At 53.3% G+C, this 18,108-nt stretch overlaps 8 protein-coding genes across 8 annotated transcripts; 3 read left to right on the top strand and 5 right to left on the bottom strand.

The window, feature by feature from the left end:
• Positions 1–85: 85 nt before the first annotated feature.
• J4E78_000346 (uncharacterized protein) lies at positions 86–1,655 on the bottom strand (the record flags this gene model as incomplete). The annotated part of the gene is made up of 2 exons (XM_049361011.1): positions 86–1,337; positions 1,393–1,655. The coding sequence occupies 2 exons, from the start codon at positions 1,653–1,655 to the stop codon at positions 86–88; spliced, it is 1,515 nt and encodes a 504-aa protein (XP_049226294.1).
• Positions 1,656–1,906: 251 nt separating this feature from the next.
• On the top strand, positions 1,907–3,152 carry J4E78_000345 (uncharacterized protein; the record flags this gene model as incomplete). Its single annotated transcript, XM_049361010.1, has 4 exons — positions 1,907–1,967; positions 2,023–2,651; positions 2,801–2,834; positions 2,890–3,152. 4 exons carry the CDS (start codon positions 1,907–1,909, stop codon positions 3,150–3,152), a joined length of 987 nt encoding a protein of 328 aa, XP_049226293.1.
• A 2,188-nt stretch (positions 3,153–5,340) lies between these two features.
• On the top strand, positions 5,341–7,016 carry J4E78_000344 (uncharacterized protein; the record flags this gene model as incomplete). Its single annotated transcript, XM_049361009.1, has 3 exons — positions 5,341–5,871; positions 5,922–6,764; positions 6,834–7,016. 3 exons carry the CDS (start codon positions 5,341–5,343, stop codon positions 7,014–7,016), a joined length of 1,557 nt encoding a protein of 518 aa, XP_049226292.1.
• Positions 7,017–7,425: 409 nt separating this feature from the next.
• Positions 7,426–8,929, bottom strand: J4E78_000343 (uncharacterized protein; the record flags this gene model as incomplete). Its single annotated transcript, XM_049361008.1, has 3 exons — positions 7,426–7,553; positions 7,617–8,241; positions 8,294–8,929. The coding sequence occupies 3 exons, from the start codon at positions 8,927–8,929 to the stop codon at positions 7,426–7,428; spliced, it is 1,389 nt and encodes a 462-aa protein (XP_049226291.1).
• A 701-nt stretch (positions 8,930–9,630) lies between these two features.
• PHB2 (Prohibitin-2, subunit of the prohibitin complex (Phb1p-Phb2p)) lies at positions 9,631–10,694 on the top strand (the record flags this gene model as incomplete). The annotated part of the gene is made up of 3 exons (XM_049361007.1): positions 9,631–9,808; positions 9,883–10,307; positions 10,359–10,694. The coding sequence occupies 3 exons, from the start codon at positions 9,631–9,633 to the stop codon at positions 10,692–10,694; spliced, it is 939 nt and encodes a 312-aa protein (XP_049226290.1).
• Positions 10,695–10,969: 275 nt separating this feature from the next.
• J4E78_000341 (uncharacterized protein) lies at positions 10,970–12,436 on the bottom strand (the record flags this gene model as incomplete). The annotated part of the gene is made up of 1 exon (XM_049361006.1): positions 10,970–12,436. The coding sequence occupies one exon, from the start codon at positions 12,434–12,436 to the stop codon at positions 10,970–10,972; it is 1,467 nt and encodes a 488-aa protein (XP_049226289.1).
• Positions 12,437–13,454: 1,018 nt separating this feature from the next.
• Positions 13,455–15,919, bottom strand: J4E78_000340 (uncharacterized protein; the record flags this gene model as incomplete). Its single annotated transcript, XM_049361005.1, has 3 exons — positions 13,455–13,872; positions 13,924–15,519; positions 15,870–15,919. The coding sequence occupies 3 exons, from the start codon at positions 15,917–15,919 to the stop codon at positions 13,455–13,457; spliced, it is 2,064 nt and encodes a 687-aa protein (XP_049226288.1).
• Positions 15,920–17,044: 1,125 nt separating this feature from the next.
• On the bottom strand, positions 17,045–17,848 carry J4E78_000339 (uncharacterized protein; the record flags this gene model as incomplete). The annotated part of the gene is made up of 1 exon (XM_049361004.1): positions 17,045–17,848. One exon carries the CDS (start codon positions 17,846–17,848, stop codon positions 17,045–17,047), a length of 804 nt encoding a protein of 267 aa, XP_049226287.1.
• Between the last annotated feature and the right edge of the window lie 260 nt (positions 17,849–18,108).

The following is an 18,108-nucleotide window of genomic DNA, read 5'->3' as shown; positions in this document are numbered from 1 at the left end:
GAGATGCATAATATATATTCCAATCTCTCTTCCCCCAACGCCAGGCGCCCTATATGCCCTCATGTTCTTGGTGAACGGTATATCATCAGAATTCCATGGCATCGGCGCCCTCCTCCCTCTCCCTCTTCAACGCTGGTTTGTCCTCATCCACTAAGCCCGCGACAAACCGTCGGAAGTAGTCTACGTACGGCTTCAAGCTCGTCTTCTCCCAATCCTGTATCTTCTTATCTGTTTCTTCGCCTGACCAATCGTCGATCTCCTGGAGTAATTGCGTGACTGTTGGTACACTCAACGGATCGAAATCCTCCACGGTCCTTGTGTCGATTGGAACACAGACACGTCCTGTTCCGGGGTGAATTACGAATGGCGACTTTAGCAAATGGTTAAGTTTCTTGGAGACTTCGGCATCGAGACGGGGGTATGTGTATTCTAGGATGATGTCTTGCTTGGCTTCGAGGAGGTCTTTGGGTGTCTTTGACAAGGCGCCAGATTTGGCTAACGCGTCAATGTCGGCCCATTTCGATGCGCTGGGTCGGGAGGGCGCAGAATCCCACTTCTTCTTCAGTGCTGCTCTGAGCGTGGGGTCTGGGATGAGGTCGAGGAGGTGCGCGGACTTTTCCTCTGCGGCCCAGGGATCTTGTTCAGCGAGGATGGAGGTCTGGAAATGCTCTTTCAGGATAGCCAGACTGCGCTCGAGGTGAGGATGTAGAGGTCGTCGCACGTTGACCTTCTTGCCGCCCTGATCTCCTCCTTTGAGTAGTTCGAGATAGCCGGCTACGGAGCGGCGCTTTTGGTCGTCCATTTCTCGGGCTCGTTTGTCGCAGACCCAGGCGTGGGCTCCTCGACGACCGGAATACACCCAGAGGATATGTTTGAAGCCAAAATCTTCCCGTAGAGCAACATCGATGGTCTTGATGGCCATTGTGATGAAGCCCCAGCACTTGAGACAGATGCTCGCACCCGTGCAACATGTTCTAATGTCGTCGTAATCCGTCATATCGATATCAAAGACCAGCTCTTTCATCAACGGGCGGAACGAGCTCGCTTTCCGCAGTGTTTTCCTATCTCTCGGGTTTGTGCTGTACATGGGACCGATTTCGAAACGTGAGGGCAGCATGTTTATGCATTGCTTCCGCAGGAGATCGGCTGTTGGGAAGGATTGGTATCGCAGGTATGCGTCGTTGGGTAGGGTGAAGGCGAATTCGCGGTGTGCAAAGTCGTTGCTGGGTGTTGCGGAATGGTTGAGCCATTGGAAGAGGGGACGGAAGGGGAACAGGCGTTGATAGAATGCGCGCATGACGTCTGGGTCGGAGAAGGAGGATTTCGATGTGATCTTGCTGTATCGGTGTCAGCAAGTGTTATGAATGTGGTGTGTCGGTAGGTGGGGCGTACATTGGTGCGGGTTGCGAGGCATCTTCCTGCGACGTAGGTGCTGGCGCGCTCGAAGGGAACTCTTCGTCTGAATCTTCATCGTCGAAGAGCTCCTCGAGGTTTACCTTGGGCTTCTCTACCGCGGCGGCTGTGGGTGCGTCTTCCATTGCAACATCTTGCGTCTCCGGCTCGGGTTTGATAACATCCGTTTGGGACACTGTCGCTGAGGACTCCTCTGCGGGCGTCGATTCCGGCGTAACTGAGTGCGGCATCTCGGAAGTCATGCGAGTGGATTTGGAGGTATATGTTGTGAGGACGCGGATGCTGGGGGTGAAAGAGTTGGCCGACGCGTTCGCGTATAGTGGTCGCGGGCGCGTTTGGGCTGCAGGGATACCCTTGTCCGCCTTCCCTCGTTCCTTCCCCATCCGTGTAACCATCGCTCGTCATATCGCGTCAAGTCGAGCAAACATTATCCACATTGCTCAAACCTCACCTAGGCAGGGCATGAACTGCGACAGTACTCACAGTGCGAAAGATGGCGGAGGAGGATACTGTGTCCGGAGAAGGGTGGATCTCAGATGATAGCAGTTTCTATGGTAAGTTTGAACACCTCAAGCTCATCCCATAATATGTGACTGACGGTGGGTTTAGGTGACGAGGATGAACAACTACACCAATCAAAGAAGTGTGAAAGTTTCAAGACCGGACCATTCTGGCGCGCACATGCTAAAGACCTAAACACGATCGCGGCTGCTGCAAGAACACAAGCACCACCATCAGATGGAGCCGTATCAGACAAGCAACCTGCGGCAATGACTAACAACTTCGACATGTCGGGGCTCGATCGCCAAGCTATGGAGCAGGAGCGATTGGCAAGACAAGGCAAGCGAAAGCGAGAGCCCTCACCTGTGCCGACCTCGAACCTTGAACTGTTCAATCCTTTGGAAGGACAGGATGATGCGTGGCAGCTAGGCGAGCCTGTTGATGACTTTGTCAGGCGACTTCCTCCATATACAACCTCCATCTCTACATGTCCCTGGATCTGGGCTGCTAATCCGTATCGCAATCCTCGCGACAAGTCACCTTCGCCGCGTGTTCAAGACTTTACATCCCGTGGCACGGAGTTGCTTCAACAGTCGCTCCAGACCCGCCGCGACATCCAGAAAGAAGGCGCGAAGGGGCCTAGGGGCATGGTCACTAAACAGCTCCTCGAAGAGAGCAAAGCTCTGCAAGAACGGATCTCGGACCTTGCAAAGGACACGCATGTTCTGTCCGGAAAGGTAAGTTCCATTAGCTGCCTGATCATTCACTTCTTCAAATCACTGACTGGTGTTAGTGGATGTTGTTCCACAAAGCTGTGGCAGTTGCTCGGGTCTGGAAGCAAGTTGTCGCGAACGTGATCGATAATCGACTTGGCTGTACCTGCAAGGTGGCCACAGACGACGGCAAGGACGAGCGACTAAGTAAGTTCGACGTACGACAGATAGTGCACAATTACTGACGCAAAACCTTTCGTAGTCTGTGTCTACACAAAGGACTTCCTGGATGCTGACGATGTACTGCGAGTACTCCACGAGCTTGAGACCATGGGTCTCATCAACGTCGGCAGGACCATTTACTACAAACCAGATGCCTACACCTATCTGGATCTTAGACGCGAGACGGCTGCAGAATATGGACTCCAAGCCAGTCTTTACAACTCACGAACTCTGTTGGCAGCTAACAAAGTGTCAAAGTCATCCTCGTTTCCGCAGAAGAAGCAGTCGACGCTGAAGAAGTGAGCTTGGGTGTACATCGTTAGCTGCTACGCTGTTTGGGGGCGGGTTCGTCAGGCATATTCAACCAACGAAACTCTCAAAGAAGCTGCAGGTGTTGCTGACCCTCTCTCATATGACAAACAATCCCAGCTTACCAAGATTCGTTGAAGTGCTTTGAGCTGATCTTCCCACTTGCCTGGTCGTTCTGAATGCGGCAACCAGTGCATGAATATTACAGACACCGTTCACAGACAAACAAGTACGCGTCAGACATGCAGTTATGCCTGTCGACGCTGATCACCGAGCCGCTGTCGGACGCACGTCAATCAAGAAAAGAACTGAACGGGTCTGCAGCCTACATTAACATAAAAACCTACAAGATAGGTGACCTGGCGTCGATGTAGGCTCTAGGCCTGTTTAGTTTTTATCTGGTATGAGGTGGACGCAGCAGCCCGTTTGACATGCCGGCTAGGACCATTGCGTACCATGCTGAGCAACAGGCCTTGAATCACCCGGGCAAACGTAAGCAAAACTTGTCTTCGGCGTTGAAGCGCAGCTGCAGGGTCCTTACCGCTACTCCGAGTACACTGAGTTGCCCGTAGGCGCACGCAGCCAATGTAGAGGCAGTTCGGCCCATCGTGCCTGCAGAGCCTGCCGGTGGCCAGAGCGAGTCGAGAGCAGCGATCGTCTTTGCGACGTCCGTCGTGTTGGCGCGCTACTGAAAATTCCAGAAACCGAGAGGCGTCGAGTTTTCGTTACTCGATAGTTACCCTGAGGACAGGGCTTCAGTGCCGTAGTTCGCCGCTTGCGATAGACGACTCACACTGACGATCATAGCATGACAGAACATCGGACCCCCCCGAAACCACAGTATGACCGTCTCTTCACATCTATACATATCCTCGCATTTCGAGGTCTCAGTAAAATTTCCAGGTGTAGTCGCGCTTGCTTGGACGAAGTAGGTAGAAGAACGGCACCAGCATGACCCGGGCGCGTTCGGGTTCTCGGTTGATAATATGGCTGTCGGCCAGCCCCGAACAGTCAGGGCGTTCGCATTGGACTAGTCAACGGCTGGCCTCAGTCTTCGGCGCATCGTATTTCCTTTACTCGATTTCTATCGAGTAATGGGAAGGTCGTGTTGGGAGGTACGCTGGCTGACATATGCTTAGCTTCTCCGATGGAATCGGGCCTTACTCCGATGTCTTCGAACTCGCACCTTCTATGCCAACGAGCGTTTCAGGACAAGAGTGTGTTTCCATCTCCAATCTTTACGCAAACAGTGAAGAAAGCAGTGAATAAAATATCACAGAGGCCCTGGGTCTCAGATTCTAGAAGTATGACGCTCCGCCGTTGACCCTGCGCTAGTCTGAGGGCTCTAATCGCGCGATCTACTGTGCGCCTATCGCGTGCAGCAATACCCTTGCAGCTGCTTATCAGTAACACATGCACGTCCCCCAACACCATCCACAACGTGCAGCAACACGTTTAGGAAGTTTACCGATTCCCACGCTCTACCCAATCTTCGAGGAATCAAACTTCGAGCACTGATGACGGAGAAACAGCTCATGATGCGCGCCCAACCTAGACAGCCAAAATCTCGCATGCTCGATCTTGGAGTAGCACACTATACCAGGGCGAATAGCCTCGTATCTACACTAAATCGGCCAACGGGAGACAGGGTCGAGATGCATGGCTAAGGCGGCCGCGATAGACTACCTCCACCCTAGTTACTCGATAGAATCGAGCAACGTGTATTCCAGGGTTCGCCGATGCTCCACAGTCCCCTGACGCCATGTTAGCTGACCCAGAGTCTGGCTACAATGCCCCGAGAGGATCTTTGGGCTGGCCCATACCAACGGGTAGATAAGGGCCTGTACCCCAGGTTTTGGCGTTTTTGATAACGACTTACTGAGCGCATCTCTTCTCTCAAGCGTCTTCTCTGTTTGAAAGTACCGCTTTGCCAATTTTCAGCAAGATACAACCTACTTTCCTCTTTGACATCTGTTAGGCGCAACACCAAACGTGCCTTATCAACGCTTATCTGCAGCTCACCCGGAGACGCCCACCTTCTTCCCCGCGTTTGCCGAGTTCGGGCCTTGTTGCTGTATATAGTTCTTGCTGTTAGCACGGAGCTGAGCACTTTCAGACTTATTTGCGCACTCTTTTCTTGTCCTCGTCTTCTCACAGTCGATTACATTTCCAACTTGGCATCATGGCACCCCACGCAACTACGCCTCCACCCGTATCCCACGAGCAACCCGTTCAAGCCATCACAGTCCTTGCCTCATCAAGAGCAGTCGTTGCTGGTCGGCTGACTGAGGCTACAATCGTTGTATCAAACCTCACAGGAAAGATCACTTCCATCTTCCACTCAGTACTTCCTCCTACAGACTTCCCTGAAGGCACGCCATACACCGACTACTCGCCGCAGATCCTATTACCTGGCCTGGTTGACGCACATGTCCACCTCAACGAGCCTGGTCGGACGGAGTGGGAAGGTTTCTGGACTGGTACCCGAGCTGCAGCATTCGGTGGTGTCACAACTGTCATTGACATGCCCTTGAATGCTATCCCTCCTACGACTACGGTCGAGAACCTCAAGATCAAATGCGAAGCATCACAGGGAAAGTGCTGGGTTGATGTAGGCTTCTACGGTGGCATCATCCCCGGCAACTCAGGAGATCTCAAGGCTTTAGTTAAGGAGGGTGTTCGGGGCTTCAAGGGTTTCCTGTGTGACAGTGGAGTGAGTCCATCCAACTCAAAGCACGGCACGTGATACTAACCACTCTCCAGGTTGACGAATTCCCCGCCGTCTCATCGCTTGACATCGAAAAAGCGCTCCTTGAACTCAAAGACTCTACTACAACACTAATGTTCCACGCCGAAATGATCCCACCCATCACCGACTCCGTAGGCGACGACGTTCAACAATCCCTCCCCCCACTCGCTCCCAAAGGCCCACTAACCTCGTACGACACATTTCTACAATCCCGCCCGCCATCCTTCGAAACCTGCGCCGTAGCCGAAATCCTCTCGCTAGCCCATCTTGCCCCGGACCTACAACTTCACATCGTGCATCTCTCCGCCATCGAAGCAATCCCCATGCTACGTAAAGCGCGCGCGGACGGCATCAAAATCACAGCAGAAACCTGTTTCCACTACCTCGCTCTCGCATCCGAAGGCATCCAGGAAGGCGACACAAGACATAAATGCTGCCCGCCCATCCGCTCTCAATCCAACCAAGATGGCCTCTGGGAAGAACTGCTTCAAGACACGGCCGATGGTGTGATCCAAACCGTCGTCTCAGACCACTCGCCTTGCACGCCTGAGATCAAACTCTTACCCCCGCATCTGGCGCCTAAGAAGACGGGTGAGAGCAGCAAGACCGAAGTCCAAGGACCAGAAGAAAAAGGTGATTTCTTCAGCGCTTGGGGCGGCATCTCGAGCGTGGGCCTCGGTCTACCTATCCTGTGGACCGAAGGCACAAAGCGCAATCCCGACTTCAGCGTCGAGGAAATCGTACGTTGGTGCTGTAGGAATACGGCGAAGCAGGTTGGGCTGGAGAAGAGCAAGGGCGATATCAGTGTGGGTTTTGATGCTGATATTGTTGTTTTTGACGATGAGGCTGAGTTCTTGGTATGTGATTTCCAATCTTTTCTTTCCTCCCTTTATTTACGGACGGGCTGTGGGCTAACGGTAATGCAGGTCGAGCCTAACACCATGCTCTTCCGCAACAAGGTCTCGCCGTATGAGAACAAGACGCTCAAGGGTGTTGTGAGGGAGACTTGGCTACGCGGCCAACGTGTCTTCTCGAGAACAGAAGGGTTTCAAGAGAAATCTGGACCGCAGGGCAAGTTGCTGCTTGAGCCGCGCAAGATGAACGTTTAGGTCATGAAGGGTTGGGGATTTGCTTTGGTTGTTATGAAGGGTGGGTTGCATATACATGGTTGGGACACGCTGCATAGAGCATGTGGTGTTTGACGTCTTTCATTTCTGTCATTGCATAGATGGTGTTTTTCATTTGGGTACGAATTGCATAGAAGATATCTACAACTTGAATATGAACCTGAGTACGAATACGTACTTCAGCTTACTTTCCTGGCGAGTCACAAACCAAACGCCGCGTACATATCACCGGCTCCTTTTGCGATAAAAGCAATGCCATGTAGTATTCCATGCCAGCTACCAAACAAATCACCGAGAACAATGCGTTTCTCCGGTACAGCGTATAGTACACGTCTCCCAACCCCTATGTATGCACATCTCTTTGTAGAACATCAAGCCCCTGGAGAATGGTTTACAAGTATTTCTTGGGCGCGCCGCCTCGCCTCTTCTTGTAGACGATGTAAGCACCAGTGATCATAATCTGAACAGCGACCGCGATGAAAAAGAAGGTCATTAGGCTGGGTCCGTGGCTGCCAACAACTGTGATACCAAGTTAGCTTTGCTACCCTCTCAGAACGCACAGGATAGAGAATTGTCACTTACCATCACCCATCATGCCAGGCAGACTCGACATGACGTGTCCGTGGTTCCTGTCCAGGGCGTGATGGATTTGCTGCATCATGTCCTTGTAATCCTTGTTCTCGATGTCTCGCAGTATCTGCATAGTCGTGCGCTCAACCTTTTCCATGTTGCGGATAGTGGCGGCGGCGCGGTCGTCCATGGGTACAATGCGACGATGGAGTTCCTCCCAGCGCTCCATGTTCTCCTTGTGGATGAGTGTAACGGTTTCTGCGATTTCATAGACGCGGTTGTTGATAATTTGGATGCGGTTGTGGAGGTCGGCGAATTGGTCTTGTTGCGAGCGGATGTTGCCTGCTAGAACGTCTTCGAGCATCTTGGGGATGTCTTGCTGGGAGGTGGAGGAACCATAGTTCTGCTGCCCTTGGTTCTGCTTGTGCGTCTGCTGCTCGTGGCCTTGTTGGGCGGCGAGGTTTTGCTGTTGTTGGTGTTGTTGCTGGGAGTTGATATAGTCCTTCTTGCTTAGGTTGGGCTCTTCGCGCGTGTACGAGTTGGTGGTAGAGACGACGAACTTGTGGACTTCGAAGGAGTCGGGGTTCTCGGCGGAGGACGCGCTTACACCGAAGTAGTAGCCTTCAGGGAGATCGACCTAGAGGGATAGTTAGTGGTGTGTATCTGAGCGCGTGAGTCTGAGAGCATACCTTGTTGGTCTTGAAGCAGGTTTCCCCGTCTACGATGACCTCTAAGAAACCCTCTGCGTGGTGCAATTTGATAGGAGTAAGCTCTCCACGGTTCCTGTATGCGTAATCGCATCTGCCAAAGGCCAATGTATCAGGGTCAGGGTGCGCCCTGATGTCCTTGGTCCCATCGTTCAGGAAACCGCGAACAGAGCCGCCGTGTCCTTCATACTGATCGATAACGAGTACCAGTCCGTCAAACTTGGGAGCCGTGTACAGGCTCGCCGGTGTCTCCCGCGCTTGTGAGTCCTTGATGTACCACAACTGCAGGTTACCGCCTCCACGCTCCATGCCAGTCGCTCTGAAGTCCAACTCGGCCGTCCAGTCGCCGCTGTGGTGTAGCGGGTCCTGCGCCCATATCGAACCACGCTTGCCTCCAGGGTAGGGAGGTGTGAGGATAATTCTGTCGGAAAGAATCTGGGGCACATAGTCGTCTGAGCCCTGGATGACGAAGTGAGGGACTGTCGTGTAATCGGGCGAGATTTGTTGGCCAGCTTTCTGGCCAAAGCTGAGGTTGTCTATGACATATTGGGCGTGCGCTGTGGAGAGAGCGAGGGTCGACCAGGCAATGGTCCGCAGCGATTGCGGTGTGATGTGCATGTTGGAGGGGCGCAATGCGGTGCTCGGGTTGACGATGAGGCTCGACTCGGGGTGCAATTGGTTGCTCGATTATACTCGGACGTAGTCTATCTATCTGGAATCTTGTCAGAGGATTGTCGAATTGGAGCTAAAGCAGTGAACCAACGTACCTCCTGCTTGGCTGATAGTAGCTTCACCTGCGTCGCAATGATTCACGCGACGGTCGCAAGTCAATTAATCGAGAGTGAAGGAAACAATCGGGTATCACGAAACGATGGCAATGCACAAGAAAAGAAGAACCGCCGCCAGATGGGCAGGAACGAAACCGAATGGAGATGGGGGAGCTTATGGACAGCTGTGCTTAAGACGGGTCTACCTATGACATTGATTGGGTGGTCTATGCGCCGAGATACTGCGACAACTCTGGTAAGCCACCATCTAAGATGAGACGTCAAGCCCGCGAGGACATTCGACCTGCGGGTACGACACTGATTCAATGTTTCAAGTGATGCGCAAATGACCGAAAATATAGTCGCAAAAGGGTCTAGCCACCGCGATACAGCAATGCGGAGGTTGCTTGGCGGTTCGGTGCGGTCGGGAGTCGTGATTGGCCGACTACCATTTTCTCATCGTCGACTACCTCATGACCGAGCTGCATCCGCCATCGTCGCCGCCTACACGTCTCACGCACCCCACGCCAACCCCTCACCCTCACGGCCAACATGTCTGCACCGGATCCCAAGGAAGCCTGGGCGCGCATCCAGAATGAGCTCACACGACGCGGCTCTCGATTCGGCGGCGCGGGCGGCGGCGGACCACCGAAGGGCCTCTTTGGAGGTCTTGGAGGTCTGGTACTAGTTGGTGGTGGAATCTGGATGGCGAACAATGCTCTGTTCAACGGTACGTCTTCTTTCAAGAGCTCTCTCATAGGGCCTTCCAATGGCCATAATACGAATGATGCTGACTTGCGACAGTCGACGGTGGTCACCGAGCAATCAAGTACACCCGAGTAGGCGGCGTCCAGAAGGAAATCTACAGCGAAGGAACCCACTTCCGTATTCCCTGGTTCGAGACTCCCATCACCTACGATGTGCGCGCCAAACCCCGAAACGTCGCCTCCCTCACCGGCACCAAGGACTTGCAGATGGTCAACATAACCTGCCGTGTACTGTCAAGACCGCGAGTCGAATCTCTGCCGCAGATCTACAGGACACTCGGCACCGACTACGACGAGCGTGTTCTGCCATCAATCGTCAACGAGGTTCTCAAGAGCGTCGTGGCGCAGTTCAATGCCAGTCAGCTCATCACACAGCGTGAGAACGTCAGTAGGCTGGTACGCGACAACTTGGTCCGAAGAGCAGCGAGGTTCAACATCATGCTCGACGATGTCTCTCTAACAGTAAGTTGCCGCCCACCTGTTCTTACCCCACCATGGTCTAACACTCCCTAGCACCTCGCCTTCTCCCCCGAGTTCACCGCCGCAGTTGAAGCCAAGCAAGTCGCACAGCAAGAGGCCCAACGTGCCGCCTTCGTCGTCGACAAAGCCCGCCAGGAGAAGCAAGCCACCGTTGTTCGCGCCCAGGGTGAGGCCCGCTCCGCCGAGCTGATTGGTGACGCCATCAAGAAGAGCAGGAGTTACGTTGATCTCAGGGAGTTCGAGAACGCAAGGAATATCGCACAGATTCTGCAGCAGAGCGCAAACAAGGTCTACCTCGACAGCAGGGGTCTCGGTCTGGACATCAGCCAAACCACAGCGGATAAGGAGCAGAGGGCGAACAGGAAGTAGGAAGACTAGGTGGAATGCGTCTCTGAGAGAATACTATTCGAAGACAACGCCGTGTATAAATATCTCTGGGAAAAGCGAGGTGCAAGCGTGCAATTGTGTAGCTTTCCACTCATGACTAAATAACAACAAAGTACTCCAACTCAACCTCGCTCAGTCCCCATGGTACGGGAGGCGCATGCGATGGCCACGTGTACCACTGAAGCATCATATGAAGGAGAAGATAAGACTGTGTCGAAAGGGTAATGGTATTAATGCGCAAGTACTATATAGGGGTATCACTCTTCACTCTTCCTCTTTTTCTCCGCATGCTCGTCTTCCTCTCCTCCAGCAAGCTCAGTTCCATCTTCACCGATCTCACTCTCAACCTCATCCACAGCCCTCTTCCTCTTCTCCGTCCTCGTAACCTCCTCACCAGCCGACTTCTCCGTAACAAACAACGTACTAGCCGTCTCCTTCACACTACTACTACTCTGCTCACTCACCCCCTGCTCCACCACCGCCTCCCCATCCTCCTCCTCATCAACCAACCCCAGATCCGCCGTATTCTTATCCGGATCCTCGAGCGCAGCTTGAATCTTCTCCAGCCCCATATCGTCTCCCTCAAGCGTCTCACTGATATCAGGATCCACCCAGCCCTCTGTATAGCTGCCCCCAAAATCAATGATCCAAAGCTCGTCATTCGCGTCGACCATGAAGTTATCTGCTTTCGCATCACCCCAGATGATACCATTGTCGTGAAGCAACGACACATACACCGCACTCTTCTCACTCCAAACACGCCTCTTCTCTTCATCCACCGACGACCTGAGCAACTTGGTCAACGGCGTTGGCGCATCGATGTTCTCTAACAACAAGCCCATGACTTCTGTCTTGCTATTGCCCTGAGCAACAAAGCCACGTAGGTGGGGAAACTTGATATCAAGACCTAATTTCTCGATCTTACGCAGGATCTGTATCTCGCGCTTCACAGAGTCGGGTTGGTCGGCTACCACCGGCTTGAAGAAGTATGTCTCGTTTGTTCCTTTGTGGACGACTTGGCCTGGGTGTGCGGGAGGTGGCATGCTGACTTCTGACTCGACGATCAGGTCGTTGGCGTTGAGCCAGGGGAGCTTGTAGTCTTGCATGTATTTGGGGACTTTCATGCGGGGGACGAGGGCTTCGATTTGGGCTTCTAGATCGGATGTTGTCTCCAAGAGTTCTGGTGAGAGTTCTCCGTTGGCGATTTGTAAGGTGTAGAAGTATGTGGGGCCATGGTACCATTCGTAGAGGGTAGATTCTTCGGGTTCGCGGTTCGGTGGCGCGTAGGTGTTTGTGATTTCGGAGAAGGAGGCGAGGATCCAGTTTCGCAGTTCAACGCCTGCGCTCGCGGAGTCTTGATCGGCGTCTTCTCCTGTTTCTGAGACGTCGTCCTCTACGTATTCGTCGTCGTCAGAGTCGGCTGTGACGTCGATGCCGCTATCCTTTCCCTCTGAGCCTTGTCGGTCCTTGTTCTTGTTCTTCTTGCTCTTCACTTTTGCTTCTCGTTCTTCAGCGAGCTCCTCTTCGCGCTCGTCGGCTTCGCGAAGCGCAGAGATCTTGTCGAGGTATTCGTAGTAGAGAGGCTTCTCAGAGGACTTCTGAAGTACCTTGGGGTCAACAGTGACGTGGAAGCGGACATCGTTGATGAGAGCTGTCAGAGCACAGCTATCGTCGTTGTCATAGGAAAAGTATAGGGTATGCGCTTTGGTGGTAGTCTGAGCCATTGCTTCAAAGAGAGTGCGATTGGTGCTAGGCGTACCGACGGAAGTATGAATGAATGGTCTCTAACATGAACGACGGCACACTACATCTATACTGACATCGCAACAGCCCACAGACTCAAATCTACCCCTGCACCGACATCATCGCTATCTAGGATCGCCGACCTAATCGCATAGCAAATGCCATGCCACACCATAGGGGGCTTTGTCTGACCCGTGCATCTACATCATAGATGTCGTCCTGATCTGCAGGTACGATCGATATAGTGGGGAACGGCACCTTCGGGAGGTATTCTAAGTGGCTGGCAAGTGCTGGTGCGTCAATAGATCCGATCTCGAATCGACGTCAGGGTATCGATCTGAAACTGTATGAAATTGGAAAGGTTGGGGTGAAAGGGATCGGGGGCTGGCGCGTCGCGAACACGGGTGCGCGCGATCAGATGTCGTGACGTCAACTAATTGCCGTGACGACTTAGCGCTTCTGCGTTCCTGTGACGACCATCCCCAATTCGATAGATCAGATACATGATTTGCTTTTTGTCAGCTTGTTGGTTGACCAGGGAATCACATGTAAAGAATCTGTCTGGATAGTGATGTTTCAAGACGAAGTTATATTTGTCGATTGACAAGACGTCCAACATTGTCGCATTGCTACATAAACGCTCATCGTTCGTATCGATGCATCGCTAGCAGAAATACTGCACTAGTTCTGACGTTCAATCGTCGAGATAGCCAAACCATATACGCCGTTTTGAAATAACAATTGTGCCTGCCAAAGGAGCGTGATCCCCACGTCGTGCGGCCCCTATAGTAACAAAAACCAGAAGCGAAACATGATCCTTTCCTAAGAATGATCTTAGATCCTGTCAAGATCTTGGAGAACCCGCCCAGAAATAAGAATTGAAAGCAATGCGCTGAACCATCTTCCAGAGATTTCGCAAACGCCGAGTCATTATACGTCGTAATCCATAACAGTTATCATACAGCCTCGCAGTGGCGTCGTCGCGTCGAGTAAGAATATTTATACGGTGAAGTCCAAAAGATCGTACGATGACGAGTCCAATGAAGTGAAGTCGCCCATTGCCTTCATCTCGAGGTCGAACTGAGAGTATGAAGTGTCAGGCATGGTGTCGAACAACTCATCGAGAGCGTCTTTGGGCTCGATTGGCGATGTCGGTGGTGTTGTGAACTGATGAGACTGGACAGACGACCGTGATGGTGACGACGAAGCCTTTAGAGGGCTGGACTGGACTGGCGCGCTCGAACCGTTTGCGGACCCAGCGGAAGCGGGCCGCATGTCGGCGGGTGACATAGGAGGCGTATGCGAGTGTTGAGAGAGCTGTTGGAGGATGTTCATTGACGCAGCGTCGCTTGAGTAGGTGGCAGACGCAAAGCTCGATTGTGCGTCGTCTGCGAATGGGCTTGATGAGGCCTCAAAGCTATTACATGTATCAGTATTGTATTGGACAACGTGTGGTTGAGAAACTAACCTGAAGGGATCCGCTGAAGCGTTCATGGAGTCGTAGCTTTGCGAGTCGGACAGAAGCTGGGGCATGTCCTGCGATTGAGCTGGTTCGTAGCCCTCGAGTGGTGATGGCGATCGAGCTTCTGAGTACGGCGAGCCAGCTGAGGATGGTGCTGCCGATGCTAGTGCCCGCGACCTGCTGGCCTTCTCGACACGCTGCTCCATGTCTGGACGATTCTTCTTCGGTCGGCCACGCTTGGCTTGTCGGCGGACTGCGTCAGGGAACCCACCGACACACATACCACGCTGGCGGTGGCGGGTGAGGGCATCTTGTCGTGCGAACCCGGCGCCACATGGGCACTTGTAGGGCTTGTTGCCTGAGTGGATCTTTGCATGGCGCTTCAGGTCATGCTGGCGAACAAAGCACTTGCCGCATCCATTGCACTTGTATTGACGATCGCCAAGGTGGGTTTGAACGTGCGATCGGATGTTTTCTCGTCGTCCGAAGACCTTGCCGCACCCATGGTAGAGGCAGGTCCACTTGCCAGTTGTGGTATCTTGCTCGCTGATGTAACGCGCAACTTCTTCAGGTGCGATGCCAGTGAACTCGAAGCTCGCGTCAACCTCAAGGTCGTTGAAGATCTGAGGCTGGGAGAATGAGTCCATGGGGAGTCCGTTGATCGACATTGAAGTTTGCGGTGTGGGCAACAGAGCTGGTGTGTGCGAAAACATCATCTCTTGGTGCTCTTCGATGTTCTCTAGGAAAGAGTGCATGTCTTTCTGCTGTTGCGGCGAAGAAACTGGCGATGGCGACAAAGCATCGGATGTGTAGTAAGAGGACGACTCGTAACCCATGTCGGCATCTGGGTTGTCAAAGTCGAAAGTCATGGCTCTGGAGGTTGGCTCGAGGTTGATGTCACCCATAGCAGTGAAGCTTGGGTGCTGGGTTGCGCCAAACGACTCATGGCTTGGTAGCTGCGCTGGCTTTTGCGGTGTCGCAGTGGGGGTTGGGAGGATGTTAATGAAGACTTGTCCACTTGAGCCATACACTGATTGTATGTGCTCGTGGAGTTCTTTCAGTTGCTGTGCAGTGGGGGGTTTAGAGGGGGATGAGGGAGGCTGCTGGGGAGACTGCGCACGGAGTGTCCGTCGTGGAGTCCGCGGTGTGATGGGAGAGATCTGTACTGGGGACGCCAAAAAGGAATCCTGGGGGCCCGGCTGGGGCTGTCTTAGCGGCTGCGCTACTTGCATAGATTGCTGTGGTATTTGTCCTAGATTGTTAGTATTACTTACCGTACTGTCCTCCTGCTGGAAGGTGGGTGTGTCGAAGGGTCCTGGTCGTTGGGTGTAGTCCTGGTGTTGGGCTTGTCGGGCGGCATGGATGGGGTCTAGGTTGAGGCCGCGTAGATCCAAGCTCATGCCGCTTCGGTTGCGTCGTTGTAGTTTAGCAGGTGGTGCTCGTACTGTGGGTGCGTCAAAAACAGCTGGTGTCGAAAGTTGTCGGCGGTGCTGAATCCGTTGGCGCTGGATGCCGGCTGGCATATTTGTGGACAGCATTTCGTATGCAGGTGGAGTCCGGAGTCGGTTCTGGAGGAGGGGGATAGTCCTGTGGTGTCCGAAACTGGTATGTTGTTAGCGACTGATATCATGTGATGGCCCGCCCACGATGAGATGGAAGCCTCGAGTTGAGAGATAACGACTTACCTCACGCAGTGCAAGCGGCGCTCCGCCGGGCGGTTAGTATCCTTATGGAATCCTCAGTACAGATGCAGTCTCCCAGTAGCCTGCGTCAAGTAAGTGTGTGGCCGGAGCCTGTGCGTGTGTATATGTGTGTTGGTAGAGATGTGATCAGTAGCAGTCGCTAAAGCAGCAATCGATAGTTGAAACGAACAAAGAGATGTGGATGCGAGAGATGAGTAGCAAAGTGGAGGATAAATGCGGAGGAGGATATGACGATGTATAATGCCTTACCGGGTCGGGTAAACATTGAGCTCTATCTGGCGTTGCCGCCGCAACGACATGGTTCCAAGGTTACCCGGAGCCGCCCATGCACCAGAAGCGAGGCTAGGCTGAGACGGCGATAGCGCATCTGCGAAACGCACGGGGCGCCTGGTAGCCCGCGGGCCCGCCCACATTGATTTTGGTACTTTTCGAATTCCTCTGGTGCCTTCTCCCCGCAACCTTTGCATCTACGTGAGGAAAGCATCTCGAAGAGAGGCTCAGCGTTCAAGATGCAGATCTTCGTCAAGACCCGTACGTTACCACCCGCACACACGCTGCGCCGCCATGATCGCCATGATCGCATGCGCGGCGCCACCTAGAACTCAGCGGCTAATAACCTCCCAGTCACGGGCAAGACCATCACTCTCGAGGTCGAGAGCTCTGATACCATTGACAATGTCAAGTCCAAGATCCAGGGTATGTAGCGACATACCGCTCCACCGGTTCCACGTCTAACACCGCTCAGACAAGGAGGGCATTCCCCCGGACCAGCAGCGTCTGATCTTCGCCGGAAAGCAGCTCGAGGATGGCCGCACTCTTTCGGACTACAACATCCAGAAGGAGTCCACCCTCCACTTGGTCCTCCGCCTCCGTGGTGGAGCCAAGAAGCGCAAGAAGAAGGTGTACACCACTCCCAAGAAGATCAAGCACAAGCGCAAGAAGACCAAGCTAGCGGTCCTCAAGTACTACAAGGTCGACGGTGACGGCAAGATCGAGCGCCTCCGCCGCGAGTGCCCCCAGGCCGAGTGCGGTGCCGGTGTCTTCATGGCCGCCATGCACAACCGCCAGTACTGCGGAAAGTGCCACCTCACCTACGTCTTCGACGAGGCCAAATAAGCGCGTCGCCACCGGGGAACGCGATACGATCGACAACGAGTTACGGCATCATGGCATATATCGGAGGAGCTGGATAGGTTCCACCACAATGTCGGACATCTAGAATCAATCAAATTCGTCATGGACATCAGATGTTGTTACAATCTCCAATGCGTGAACCTGCCGCCCAGCGCATACGCTGCGAGCCTCGTACTGCTGTTTGTGAGACTGTGCATCATTACAGCTTTCATTACTGACTGGGCACAAAGCATGGACATTGGAATCGTGGTATCATCATGTCGTTATGGCTGCTGACCACTACCTAGCAACTACAAACTAACTGAGGTGCACATCACTACGACCGCTCCCAACATGCCAATCATTAGTATCGAGAATTGCTCCCCCGACATCCGCACGGCCGCTCCCAGTTGAGCGTTACCGCCCGGACCTGCGATCTCGCCTTGCCCACTCGTACCACCCTGGCCATTACCATTGGTGTTCCCACTTCCCCTCCCACCCGATCCGTCATCCGCCCCATTTCCTCCAACTTGACCACCGTCACTCCTTCCGCTTGTCTCAATCTCAATGTCCTGCATAGGCGTACCCGGTGGGTTGTTAACGCTGTTGACCTGAGTTTGGAAGTCGACCAACGGGTTTTCGATCATGGCGCAGGGCATTCGTCCACCATTTGCGCTGAGCGGTCCGGGAGCGGGTTTCGTAGTTAGCTGCGAGGCACCAGGGAAACGCTGAATGCTATTCGTAACGCTGATGGGAAGGTTGAAGATGGTGTATCGGTCCACGCCATTCAGTCGATAGTTCTGGTGTATGCTGATGTTGTAGTCCCCCCTCGCAGTAGAACCCTCATCCTCGTTGTTGTCTCCGACCAAACACTCAGGCCATTCGAAGTTGATGTGCTTGACTGTTTGACCACTTTCTTGATCTAGTATGTCTGCGAGTGGTGGTGTGGACGTCGTTATGTTCGATATAGTGAAGTTCTTCTGCGTAACCGTAGATGTAAGGAAGAGCGTAAAGTTAAAGACCTGGGTGAGTGGGTCGGCGATATTGCGTGGCGGCACTTGGAGTTTGCCATCGCCTGAGACATCGAGCGCGATGTGAAGGAAGTCGCCGCCCATGGGCGTAAATGGCTGGGGCTTGTGTTCTTGTCAGCAGTAGCATCGCGCGTCTTGACACTTCCACCTACTGCAAGGATAATTCCTAAGCCAGGTGTAAATATTCTTCCATTCACGATAGTGAACGCGCTGTTGTCGGGTCCATTGTTTTGTCCATTACGATTATTATCGCCGTTCTGTCGTCTCTCAAATCCTCCATGATTTGGCGACCACGATCCCAGCATCTGCGCACCGACGGCATTGTGCATTAGACATAGTGAAAA

Source organism: Alternaria triticimaculans, assembly GCF_023758025.1.
Source record: "Alternaria triticimaculans strain BMP 0046 chromosome Unknown scaffold_1, whole genome shotgun sequence".
NCBI lineage: Eukaryota > Fungi > Ascomycota > Dothideomycetes > Pleosporales > Pleosporaceae > Alternaria > Alternaria triticimaculans.
Note: the sequence above shows the minus strand (reverse complement) of the source record. Positions and strands in the feature narration are given on the sequence as shown.